This window comes from Aptenodytes forsteri, unplaced genomic scaffold, assembly GCF_000699145.1.
Source record: "Aptenodytes forsteri isolate BGI_AS27 unplaced genomic scaffold, ASM69914v1 Scaffold172, whole genome shotgun sequence".
Taxonomy (NCBI): Eukaryota; Metazoa; Chordata; class Aves; order Sphenisciformes; family Spheniscidae; genus Aptenodytes; species Aptenodytes forsteri.
The window spans coordinates 1,426,105-1,439,539 of record NW_008795018.1 but is presented as its reverse complement, the minus strand read 5'-3'; the positions used below and the strand labels follow the sequence as shown (position 1 = coordinate 1,439,539).

General features: G+C 44.5%; 1 protein-coding gene across 1 annotated transcript in view; it reads left to right on the top strand.

The window, feature by feature from the left end:
- The window catches only part of CNMD (chondromodulin), an 18,354-nt gene extending 5,143 nt beyond the window's left edge, over positions 1-13,211 (top strand). The window contains exons 2-6 of the mRNA XM_009275714.2: positions 2,301-2,441; positions 5,075-5,188; positions 7,939-8,092; positions 9,335-9,537; positions 11,938-13,211. Coding sequence (XP_009273989.1) covers positions 2,301-2,441; positions 5,075-5,188; positions 7,939-8,092; positions 9,335-9,537; positions 11,938-12,153 — 828 coding nt within the window. The 3' untranslated portion in view covers positions 12,154-13,211. The remainder of the gene's footprint in view (positions 1-2,300; positions 2,442-5,074; positions 5,189-7,938; positions 8,093-9,334; positions 9,538-11,937) is intronic.
- Positions 13,212-13,435: the final 224 nt, after the last annotated feature.

The following is a 13,435-nucleotide window of genomic DNA, read 5'->3' as shown; positions in this document are numbered from 1 at the left end:
AAAAAAAAAGAAACCCAACTAAAAAACAAACCCATAATCATTATCTTTACTGGCTGTTCAGATGGAGACTCCTGGAAGCACATTTCTTAATGAACATGAAACGTATCTTTGAGAGCACAGAGCCTACATTGATTTCTGCTCGCAAATCCTCAGCAAGCTCAAACCCCAACAAGTCCCTGGGGATTCACATCCTGGGCAAACTCCAGCTTCCAGGACAAAAAAAACCATTGAAATGTGTAAATTCCTTTTTCACATCATCCACGTTCTTGGTCCAGATTCTACCTGGACCCTCAAATATGTAATGCTATATTTAACCCATTAATAGGCACCATTATTTCACTCTGGTGATTTGTATGATTGTGCATACACATAGGCATTTATGGTTAGCAGCTGTGGAACAATTTTTAAAGTCGTGTAAGTTTTTTTTTCTGGGGTACAAGAAGAATCCTGTATGCAAAGAACAAAACTGAGAAGCTGCTGATCAGTTTAAGAACCAAACTTCAGAGCGTTAGAACATGTTAATATATTAACTTTCCTTTCTGTTTACATAAGATTTTGGTTTAGAACATATTTTGAAACACGATGGTGCACATTTGAATGTAACTTGCTCCGTAAATGCAATCAGTATCTTTGAATTTACTTTGGAAGAATTTTGTACCGCCTCCAGCCACACACCAGTGCCCGTCAAGGAGAGCCTTGTGCGAATCCCAGCAGCCAGAGCAGAGGTCCCCCTGTGAGATACACCCGGGCACGTAGGCATAATTCAGATAATCAGAAAGAAAGTACAAGGTTTTACACCAAAAAGACAGGACAGACCGCTGACCTTCAGGACGCGCTGTAAGAGCCATCTGCTTCTCTAGGCTTTTGAAAAGGGAGAGGGACCCCAATGGGGAGGTAGGCAGGGAGAGGGTACGGCGCATGCAGCTCTGACCGGGTGGGTGCATTTGCGGAGTACAGGACAAAGTTTCCCTTTTTTTATTGCCCCCATCATCTAAATTCTGCTTTGCAAAATGTGTCACATTCGTAGTTGTCATTAAGCTTCGAAGTTGAGCTCCAGGTGAAGACACTGGGAAAGCTTAGAGTTATTTTTCCAAGCTGCCTTCAAACTCAGAAAGCTACGTTTGACTTCCAAATGTTTAGGAAGCAACTGTAAAAAGTTATATTTAGGGTCATTCATGAAAAAATTTAAGACAATTTTTAAATTATTATTTTTAGTTTAAATCTTTAAATTCTCCCATAACTGACAGGGGTAACAGTCTCAACTCTAGCTCAGCCCCTAGCAGGGGAGACCACGTACTTCCGTCTGGTTTTCTGGACCACTTTCAACAGGAGTCCTAGACAGTGGAGAATATGGGACTGAATCTGTATAACTGAGGAACCATAAATCTTTAGCACCTTAGACTTTCCTGAGCGAAGGTGAGGAAAGAAGAAATTTGTCTCTAGCTGCCAGTGTAAATTTTTCATTAAAATGCTGTAAGGCTTTTTGAAGCCAAAAGTAAACTGCTTGTGCAGCACTTTTAGCAGAACTGCACAAGAGCATCGAAAACCCCCTCCACAGATTGTGGTCCTCCAGCAAATACAAACCACGCTGCAGCTTTCCTCATTGAAAATAGGATAAGAGCAAATACGCTGACAAGGAAAATACAAGTCTATACAGCTTCACATCCAATTTAAACAAAGTTCACATCCATTGCAAGCTGAGAAACATGTTCATATTCAAGAGGAACTCGTTTTCCTGTGCCTCAGCAGAACATCCTAAGAGATAAATAGGGGTTGGCCTCCTCCGGAGTAGAATGTTTGCTCCTGCTCTCCTTTGGGAATCATGCCAGCATAAGAAGCGATTCCTAAAATACGACCTAGAAGAAGGTTTTTAAGTTGGAGTGAGCCTGGATGCGGACTCATCCCACATTGCTTTGAAGTAAAACTGTCAGCACTAATAGATCTCTGTGCAGCCCCGGAGGGGGCATGTCAGAAGGTCTCTAGTCCTACCTGCTGCTCAGACCAGGGACAGCTGTGGGGTCAGAGCAGGTTGCTCAGGGCTTTATCCAGTTGGGCCTTCAAAACCTCCAAGGATGGAGCCTGCACAAGCTCTCTGGGCAACCTGCTCCATTGCTGGCCTGCCCCGATGGTGAAGTGTTGCAGTAGGGTGGTGTTGGTTGGTAGAGGGTTATCAAATGCCTACAGAAATAAAAGTTAGGAGCTGAATAGGGATATGACAGTCAGATCGACCCATCGCCTGGTGTAGGAGGAAGGCAATAAGCAATTACTGATGTGTGCTACTGCTCTTTGATCGATTCCAGGTGTACAATGTTCACTATACTATGAGCATTAATGGAAAAGTACAGGATGGATCGATGGAAATAGATGCTGGAAACAACTTAGAGACATTCAAAACAGGAAGCGGGAGCGAAGAGGCTGTTGAAGTTCATGATTTTCAGATTGTAAGTACCTCCACCCTTGTCTTTCATGTAACATGCTCCAGTGCTGGACTCCAAGCATAGCCTGCCCTGCCACGACTTCTCTGCCCCAGTGGGTCTCAGGTTCCAGCCCCCAACTATCCACACAAGCATCCACGCTCTCCCAGCTTGCTTTCACAGCGAGCCAGGCAGTTTCCTCCAAAACAAAGTCTAAGTGCCTTTTGGGGACAGGTCATGCCAGATCCCACTCCGGGAAGCAGTATGGATTAGGCTGCATCAGGTTTGGCTCCACGTAACACTTTGCATTTTCAAACCATTGAACAGAGCTACAACATGTGCCCTTGGGGTCTTGCTAGAAAAACATTCTGGCAGGCTGTGACACAGCCCCTGCATGATTTCATATTTGAACTGGAAAAACCACCTCCCCCTCCCCAAAACATCACTGTTTTAGGAGCATAGGGTCAACACTGTAAGCCAAATAGACACCAAGGAGAGACCACTATACAGGGCTGGACCCAGGCAGCTTGCTCTGCCCTGAGATCAAAGATGGGAGCTGCTCTCCATGGCTTGGCCTGGGTTCATCCCCAGGGGAGGGGATGGAGGCATTTAGCATAGCTTATGCATCTGTGCACCAAATGCACGGTACTGGGCCACTTGGGCTGGCAGCAAACACATTTGGGTACCCCAGCAACTTGGCTGTGCCTGCTCAGCACAGAGCCTGGACTAACAGATGCCGAATCTCAGCAGAGCTCAACAACTCGGATACAGCGGTTCACTTAGCTGTACCGCCTCTGAGCTACTAAAGGCACATCTATGTGGTGTTGCAGAAACCCGTTTACAGGGCCCAGATCCTGCAATTAATGTTCTGAGATGCGAAACACTCCACTTAACTTCAGAGCTAAGTCAAAGCAGCACCTAAAATAAAGGTGCTGCTGCCAGGAAGACTTGCCCAGGGCTTCTGGAGCAGCCACCTTCCCCTTGCTGAATCTAGAAAGGCAAGGAAATTCAGCTCCTTGGCTTTTCAGCAAGTACAAACACGCCAGGAGACCCAGGACTCCGACTTTCCCAACAGCTACGGTTCAGCCTTTATGAAACTCTTGTTAAGATCTCCATAGCAACATTATTAGCAGCTGAATAAGAGCACCCACAACAAGCTCTTCTCATTTGCCTTTACCATTCCACATCTGCACAAAAGCACCAGCCCACTGGAGAGATGCTGAATTCACACTGCCTCCATGCGTGCTGCTGGTAAGCTACTGCCTGTCACAACCAGGCCAGAAATCAGCTCCCAACACCAACCAGCTAGAGGGACCTCCCAGGGACGGCGCCCACTTGCAATTACAAAGGGCTGGGGACAGGCTCAGCGAAAGCAAAGGGATGCTGCCAGTGGGGTTTTGAGCCAAGAACGCACATAAAGGAGAAAGAAATTGAAGAGATGCGCTTCCAACGGCCAAGTATTTACATTAGCAGCTTTGGATTGACTGGCACCGCTCGAACGATTGCACGGTCGGTGAAGACTTGGATTTGGCAATATTAGGATGCTCCTAGCATGCTCGGTGCACCACGAAGTCTCATTCCCTTTTGCACTCATCCCTGCATAGCCATCCCCTCTCTCACTGCTTTAGAATTAGTCATTTTGTTTTGATGGGTGTCCGTCCAACTGTACAGGACTTGCAGGCACACAGGACGAGACTCACGTGCCTCAATATCACCCATCTCAAGCTGCACTAGATGCCTAAGGCATCTACGATCCCCGTATGAGGCAGGTGAGGGGGGTCATGATGACATTCATGCCCCCCTGTCCTGACAGCTAGAAGCTAGGCAAAAAAACAGCACACCTCAAATGGTACTAGGTAATTATATTTAGGCAGTTGAATGGAGTTTGTGCAACCCTATGAAAAATACAGATGTTTTGCCATCTACAATGAGGTATCTAAATTCATAATGGAAAAGAGAGCTCTTTTATGGGTACCCAAAAACCTACAGCAGAAACACAGAAACTACAGACAAGGTTCTCCTGCCCAAACATTGGTGCCCAAGGTGCTGGCACATAGCTGGCAGATACGACCCTGGACTTGCAGGAGACCTCTGGAGCTGCTGGCGTACCCTTCTCTTGCTTAAAACTAGACATCTATGTTTAGACAACTGCATTTCACCCTCATAGGCCAGATGAAAGAAGTCCCACACACAGATTTCTGCACCAAATTCCCCATTCACAAGCTTCCCCTTGCTGTCGCAGCCACTTACGTGTATAAATTGGACCAAGCTGCCCCCTATTTTTGTAAGTCTGTCATAAGGGTACCGCACCGCCAGCTAACGCAATTTCAAGGCTGCCTACGTTAGGTGCTAAGTTACGGTTCAAATCGTGTCAACTAATTCCTTAACAGAGCTACTTCAAGTAGCCTACAGCAGGCATGGAAGCACTTATATAAAACACCCCCATCTTTCAGAAATTGAGCAAAAACTTCTAGACCCATTTGACCAAAACTGTAACGCTAAAATGATGAGGAAAGAGTGTTTTATTGCATCTGTTTTTAAATAAGATTCAACCTTCAGACTAAAAATTCAGTGGCAATTTCAGCAGAGCTTGAGCGCTTTCTTGGGGGCGGTGGGGAGCTGGAGGGCTGCGCTCAACCCCCTGCCTTCTGCTTTCGCAGGGCATAACTGGAATCCGTTTTGCTGAAGGAGAAAAGTGTTACATCAAAGCTCAGCCAAAAGCTCACGTCCCCGAAGTTGATGCTATGACTAAAGCAAGCCTCTCATCTGAGCTGGTAAGGGGTAATTTTTTTTAAAACAAATCTTTGTATGGAGAGGGACTTAAGGGGGTATTTAAATACAAATAAAAATGACATACAAAAACCACTGAAGAATTCATAGAATCATAGAATGGTTTGGGTTGGAAGGGACCTTTAAAGTCATCTAGTCCAACCCCCCTGCAACGAGCAGTCATCTGTGGAGAGCTGAGGGTTCATTGACCGATGGCGAGGGGTCCCTGAAAGGTAAGGAAAGCAAGATTGGTGCCAGAGATGTACTTATTACGCTGCGTCCAGGGGCATGGCGGGACTCTGCAGACTGGGGGAAGCCGCAGACCAGCGTCTAGCAGATCTGTAGGAGGCCTCGGTGACAAGCATATCCGCCTGAGATCAGGCTGTGCACAAGGCTGGAAGGGAGAGTATGGAAGAAGCAGCTGCTTTAGTCAATGCAAAGAGGGATCGTGGTAGATCCAAGGACATTTCTATGAATGCTCTTGAGCAGAAGCAGGGACTCCATCACTCAAGTCCTCCGAAATAGTCGATAAAGGGGAATTTTGGAAAACATTATTGCAAAAATTCAGCTAACTCAGAAGAAATAATAGTTAAAAAAATTAAGAATTTGCCTTCTTAGACGGCATCAGACTTCATTTTAGGACATTGTGTTAACTAAATTTCACGGAATCTGCAGCGCAACCACCACAAAAGCTGCAGTTCTCACCCAGATACCGCCAAAACCTCTCCTTACCTCACATTTGTAAAAAAGCCTATCGCTTTAGGAGCGCAAAGCCTGAGTTTCCCAGAGCTCAGACACCCAAACCCATCGCTCACACAGGAGTGGCTCCGGTGACTTAAGTACAGCTGAGCCTGGATGCTGGCAGGGGTTCAGCCACCGGCAGGAGAGCACAGGAGATCCACAACCCCTTCCCCTGGGTTTGCTCCGCTCCCGAGAAAATAAAAGCAGATACAATCAGCTGGGAGAGAGGCACCATTAAGGCTGCACCTACCTGCAGTGCTGCTGTGATTACTGACCATCTACTTTAAAATGAAGGGAAAAAAGGTCTCTCTAAATCCAATCAGCAAGGCACCAGCGATGTTACAAAGGCCCCTGAAGTTGGTGGGATTTTCCCCATGATGGGGAAGAGATCTTGCCAAAATTCCAGGCAGAGACCTAGATCTTTTCCACCTTGCCTTATTTTAAAGGCAGGCTGGGCTTCTTGACTTCATTAGCACTATGGCCTAAAGTCAAGGTTTCAATTTTTCATCTTTTTGTAAGAATAAAGTCACAGTCCTGAAGACATTACCCTAAAATAGTCAAAAAGTTATTTCTAGTCTTCTACCTGGCTACAGTAAACCTCTTTCCTTGTCCTGTTTTCTGTGCACCTTCTCCAAAGATGTATCACCTACACAACCGCTGCAATAAATTGCATGCACCGAGGCCAAAACAAGCAGCCGATTTAGTGCTACCGTTGGGATGTTAACCTTTTCCTGCTGCTCAACTTTCCAGGTTAGATGTACGGGAAATGGCAACGTAGTAGTTATTTTTCTGGAGCAAGTCCTCTCTCTGATACGCATGTATTTAGGAGAAAGTATGCGTATGCCATTTTCTTACAACACGTATCATGACCAACACTGCCTATAAAAATGGTTGATTAAAATAAGCTTTTATAGATACCCAAACTCTGCCTGCTCACAAGTCAGGATCATCTCAAACAGAAACAAAGGATATTTTTATTTTGGAAAACTAGGTTCAGATATTTCTGATGCTGACAAACGCTTAAGTGGGAGAATATAAATAAAGAGCACTTCTCACTAGACAGATTGGATAGCGAACTTAAATGACTTGAGACCTACAAAAGAAATCAATAAACACATTAAAGGAACAGCAACTCAATGGAATAAATCGATCTAGTCAGTTATATAACAAGTTTTGATGACTTTTATGGAAGCAATTTAGAATTTTAACTTTGAAATCATACTGGTTTTCATGATTCACAAGTTGGTTTTCTTTTAATATTTCACTGTTGCTATAATACACTTACATATTTTATGTAAAATAATACTTTGAACTAACAACTTTAAAGAATCAATCACTGGCATTTTTCTACATTACTTTGAAGATATGAACCAAAAACCTGCAGGGTATACTTCAAAAAGGCAGGCTCCTTTAACTCGCACTTCAAGCTTTTGGTCAATTGAATTGCTTTTACCAAACGAGACCTTTAATCAGACCGATCACGTTGACTTAAAACTGGAAGCTGGAGCAGTTCTCAAGCTATAATCCTCTCTAAAACTTTTGAACAAGATTCCACCCCCACCCCCAATTGTAAATACAGTTATCTCTTGGGAGTATATCAAATGAGAACGGGGCATGATAGAAGATCAGGGTCTTGTTTTTAGCTGGCGTATTTCATTGCTGCTCTGCTGAAGGTGGTACGTCTTCACAGTTTCTACCACCTGAAAAATCTGGTGCTTCGGGCTGAAAGATCTCCAACACCTAGTCCTTGTACATGGGGCAAAAGCCTTCCAAGAGAGAGACGGGTGAAATCTTAGCCCCAGGAAAGCTGACAGGAGTTTTGCCATTCATTTCAGTGGCGGCAACCTTTACTCAGGCTTTGGCTTCGTACAATCAGTTCACATTCATGAAATACAAGGATGCTTGGTATTAGCTGCAGCAGACGATTATACAGTTTGATGCCCAAGAATTAACAGCAAGCAGGCACATGAGTGTTCACTGAGCTAGCAAAGGATTTATGCTCTTCTATTTGCAGGAAGATGAAATCATGCCTGTGAGATTTGACGAAAACTCCCTTATCTGGGTGGCTGCAGACGAGCCTATCAAGCATAACAGTTTCCTAAGCCCCAAAATTTTAGAGCTTTGCAGGGATCTTCCAATTTTCTGGCTTCGACCAACGTATCCCAAAGGTAACACTTCTTATATTTGAAACATACGTTATCCCTCCCTTCATCTGAACACCTTCCCCCAAATCAGGTTTGCCACCGAGACTTGCACATCAGGGAAACCAGGATCCTTTCCTCCCTCGCCCAGCCTATCTTCCCAAGCCCTCGTGGGCTGGTGCTGAGATTGCGGGTTTGGAGTTCATCCACACTTACCTAGACATTTGGTCTTCCATACCTGCATTTCCTCAGGCAATTTATAGAGCCAGCGTGAGTGAGTTACACAACAAGATGAAGCATTGCCAGAGAGGTCAGCCTCTTTCTATAGAAGAACAAGACAACACCTTAAACTAGCCTCCAAAATTTTTAGGCAGCTGACACCAGGTAGCAGGAATACCATACCTGGCCAATAGTTGGGGAATATCAAGCTCCTGATCTGGGACCATAACCTGTCCTGTTTCCCACCTTGCTTCTCCAGAGGATTTCACTAGAGTGGAGGGACAAGATACTTTACCTAGGCAACTGGTAGATGAAGTTTATGAGGTCCTGGAGGCAGTCCTAGAACTGAAGTACTCCTGTCACCCAGAGCCAAGCTTAGCAAGGGTGTTTGGGAGTCACCAGTTACTTCTCCAAGTAACTTCCAGGCCTGGGAGGAGAGGAGAAGGCTTGAAAAGATTTACTCTTCCTTGGTCCAGCTAATATTAGAACACTAAAAGAGGGGAAAAAAAATTTGCATTTTAGAGCACCTGTGGATCCAAACTGCCAATATTTTCCACTTTTCTCATGAGCTTTCATATCCCACTGGGCAACAAAAAAGCAGTATCAAAGCAGTCCAGAAGCTGTTTCCACCAGGTTCACCAGCTGCCCTTAGGAGCAGGGCACCAGTCTGTCACAAAAGCACTTAAAAAAAAATTAGATGTATATGACTGGTCTTGCTAGCGCTGGCAACTGCTGCTGGGTTAACATCAGTGACGACACAGTGGGTCAAAAAGCACCTCCTCACACCCGCTTTGCTTCCAGCGGAGGAAGGGGGCGGGGGGGAAGGCAATCTCACACCCCTTTGCACTGACACTGGCTGCAGATACAACACAGGAAGGCAAGCAGCTCCCATGGGGATGCTCATCAATTTTGCCCCCACACAGTTTCATCCTTCCCTCTGCCCGCCCCCCTTTTTAATATTTAAAGAAATCACTGAAACCTTAGATAACATGTGGATAAATACAAGGACACACTGAAGATAAGGTTATCCCCCCGTGATTATTTCTTCAGATAACCAAAGGAGAGAAATGAAGAGAAACAAACGCCAATCAGAATCAAACTTTGATACAGAAGACTTGGAAGCTGCTACTGAAGAAGTAAATACCAGGTCGCCCACCACACAGCTGACTCAAGAGCTTGATCGCCAATCTAATGAAACCAGGCCAATGGGACAAGAAACTGATCAAACACTGAATCCAGACAATCCATATAATGTAAGTATTTGCACTGTAATCTTCTTTCGGAGCCCGAGACTGTTGTGGACAGGTAATACTGGTGATGTGGGGTTTGGGTTTTTTTTTTTTAAATTTGCGCAGTCTTTGCCTGTTGAGCTTTTCTCCAAAATTACAGACTTATAAAACACCTAAGAAGTTCAAAAAAGTCTTCCCTCATCCTCTTCTCCCTCCCTCACCCCAGTTTTCATTAGACTTCAGTCTGAAACAAGCACAAGCGCTTGAGGTGGCAAGATCAAGGCAAGTTGATGCCGAGCTGCTTTTCAGGATTCAGGTCCATACAGAAGCAGCACTGGAGAGATCCAAGAAGCGTAATGCCATCTGAAAACAAACCAAAGCTGCTCTTCATCAGACAGCTGATCCCCATCATTTACTGACAATGTAAAGAGAGAGTCCAGTAGCTAGAAACATACTTTGCCCTCAAATAGAAGTTAGTATCAGAAGTGACTACAACAGAGGAAAGCAGTAGTAGTGTCTGGTTGCAAAGAGATTAGGGTTAGGCCAAATACATCTGTTTTCTCAGCCTCTTCTCTATCAGAGTAAATGGCCTTAGTCTAGCAAGCAATTCAGAGGAGAACCTGTTTAGAGACAGCAGCAGTGGGTGGAGGATGACTATCGCAAAACTTGTTCTCGTTCTTTGAGACGAAGCAGCCCACAGAAAGAGCACAGAAGCCGCCCCGCTGTGTCCCAACACCTTTGCCGTGCTGCAGGAAAACCGACCGTACAGTAGGCACCTTCCAGTCTACTGCACCAGCGCCAGACAATTTACACCCACCATTTGGTGCAGCAGGAGTAAGTCATTTTAATACAACGCTGTCACAAGATAAATGCCTCCTGCTTTGGAAATGAGTCCCAGCTTTGACTTGACATTTATGCAACAGCAGGAGATCATTATACTGTGACAGCATTCTTCCGAGTTGACATCCCTTAATTAAACTTAAATTAATCACTCCAAATAAAGTGGATCTAAATCAACTCTCTCACAAGGTCAGTAAAACAGCAGCGGCACTTAGAGTGTAACTTCTCCTCACAGCTACTATCGTGACCACGTCCATGGGGTCTGAGCTGCCCTGTCTCTGGAGGGCAACAGCAGGACAACTGCGACGGGTCCGTTCTTCCAGCCAGAGGGCCCCTGGGCCAAACGGAGAAGGTCCAAGTCAGATACAGTCACCAGACTTCCCTCAGCCTGCAGGGCGGGATTCACCTTCACTAACAGTTATTGCGTAGATGCCTATATCCAAGCTTTCTTTAGAAACCGATTCATTCAATTCAAAAGGACCATTAATTATACCATAGGTCTTTACTGTAGGATGAAATGAATCCTCCCTAGAGCTATTTCTCTTCACCCACCATGAGTGGAGCCTGGACGATGAGTTCAGGTGTAGAAGTTGACACTGCAGGTATCTGAATTCAAGGATGATGAATCCTGCCCAAGGGAATTACACCCTCCCTGCTCTCAGGGCTGGGAATGGGTCACTGGGGGCCTGAACGACACCGAGCTGTCACTAGCATCCTGTACAAGCCCAGACAAGAGATGGCACCTTTCTGTGCCTCATGTTTTTGGTGTGCTGCTAGTTTTTTGAATGAAAAATGCTCAGGTAAAAAGCTGTGTTACTCCGGCATTTGCTCTTTGCTGCTGCTTTTCTTGAAATAACATCAATGGGAAAAGAAAAAATGAGTTTCAAAAAGCAGAATATTCAAGTTACTTTTTTCCCAGAAAGGAGGAAAGGAATTTTGAAGGGTGAAGGCAGTAGCAAGAGCCTGCTTTTACATATTTTATGCGTGCCTCGCTCCATGTAACTCCTTACTGTCAGATACAGAACAGGCAGAATTCTCACTGTCCACAATGCACCTAAGTGTGGCAGAGGGGAAAAAAGCAGACTGAAAGACAAGGGAGAAATATTCAGAAAACTTCAGGCTTACTGAATAGTTTCCTGGGAATGCTGTAAAAAGCATTAAAATACAAAAATTAAAGCAAAACATTAAAAACGCAGCATACACTTCAGACACGGTCATCTACATAAAAGACCCAGATAACTGTCTTGAAAATCTTTTCCATCACTAATATTTAAAACTTGGGAGTTTACTGCTGCTGGATCTTTTGCAAGGACTGTAGAAGAAAAATGAAGTTAGAGCTCCCTGTTGTTTCTTTCCATTTTACACGGGTGATTGCACCAATTCTACACTTCTACCAAACAGAGCAAGACAAAAGGGGAAAAAAAAAAAAGCAAGATGCACGGGTCAGTCGGCGGGAGTTTTGTTAACTTCAACAGGACCAAGATTTCACTGTTTGCCCTTTGTAGGGTTAACATGAGCATCAGTATATTCTACATTCTCTGAGAATGAGGGCACCGGGATGACATTTACTATTTTACTTTTCAGCAACTGGAAGGTGAAGGGATGGCTTTTGACCCCATGCTGGATCACCTAGGTGTGTGCTGCATTGAATGCAGACGAAGTTACACACAGTGCCAGAGAATTTGCGAGCCTCTCATGGGCTACTACCCGTGGCCGTACAACTACCAAGGCTGTCGTACCGCCTGCCGAATCATCATGCCCTGCAGCTGGTGGGTCGCCCGTATCATGGGTGTTGTGTGAGAAAAAGCAATCAGAGCCTTGACAAAATAAGCAGGAACGCAATGACGACAAACTGGTAAAAGACTACAACCAAAGCAGCAGTACCAATCCTGGCTTTTAAATCAAAGTGTGGGTTACTGCACCAAAAGCAAGGTCAGATATTCTAACTGTAAATAAAAATCTTAAGTTAATATTCCATTAGCTTTACAAATGACAAGGGTATACTAGTACTTACTGAATTCAAAAACTAAGACATCCCCAAAAAAGACAATATTAAACTTTGCTCACAAACTGGTTTAGCAGTCCAGAAGCTTGCTCATAAATCCAAATTCAGCCTTTCATAGCAAAACCCTCTCTCTGCGCTAGATGTGAAAATTTACGTCCAATTAGGCAACTAGCTCAACTTGTACACTTGGGAGTACCTTTCATCCATGTAGCTTACTTAAATAAATCACAAGTTGCTCCCCGTTGCTATTCATACCGAATTGCCGGGTCATTACGAATGGTTATAAACCAATTACAGCATACCTTTCCCACAAAGCTGCTCCGGGGGACACGGGAAAGCGCACATTGTGCTAAATCGGAAACAAACGGCAGGAAAAGGGGCTGCGGAAGGGAATGTGCGTGGCTGCAGAATCAAAACGCTTCGCACATCCCAACATCAAAGAAGCCCCAGCATCAAGAATCTTGTATCCATGATACCACTGTAGTGTCTAACAAGTATCTGCTATCCAGCTTCTACAGCAAAAGTATTTACATGCAGTTGCAGACCAAAGAGTGTCAAGACCCTTCAGAATCTACAAGAGCCACTGTATTTATAAATCCTTGAACTAGACACTTTTGACACAAGATTACAACTCCTCTTTATTCCACATGGATAGCAGCCATTCATACTAGCTCCTTTAGCTTCGCTGAAGCTAACCTCCATTCCCTGCAAGAGAAACTGCTTACCAGTAAGGAGGAAAAACAAAAGAAAGAAAAAAAAAAGGGTTTCTAACCCTTTTTGCTTAGGCAAACTCTGCAATTATTGGGATTGATCCTATTACATATTAAGTCTCTAAGGAAGGTACTAAGCTGAAACACTCACAAAGATGGAATGACTTAGGATTTCTAGACTTGAAAAACAAAGACAGAGGTATTACACTGCCTTCATCCATACTATATGCCTTGAACCCTACCAATGAGTTTATAGAGCCATCTACATTGGCTTTATAAACAGAATGGTCCAATTTTTCTTAAAAGTTCACTTTCTGGACCATTCATTTTTGTGACTGAACAGCTCTTGAGATGTTGCAAGCCTAGT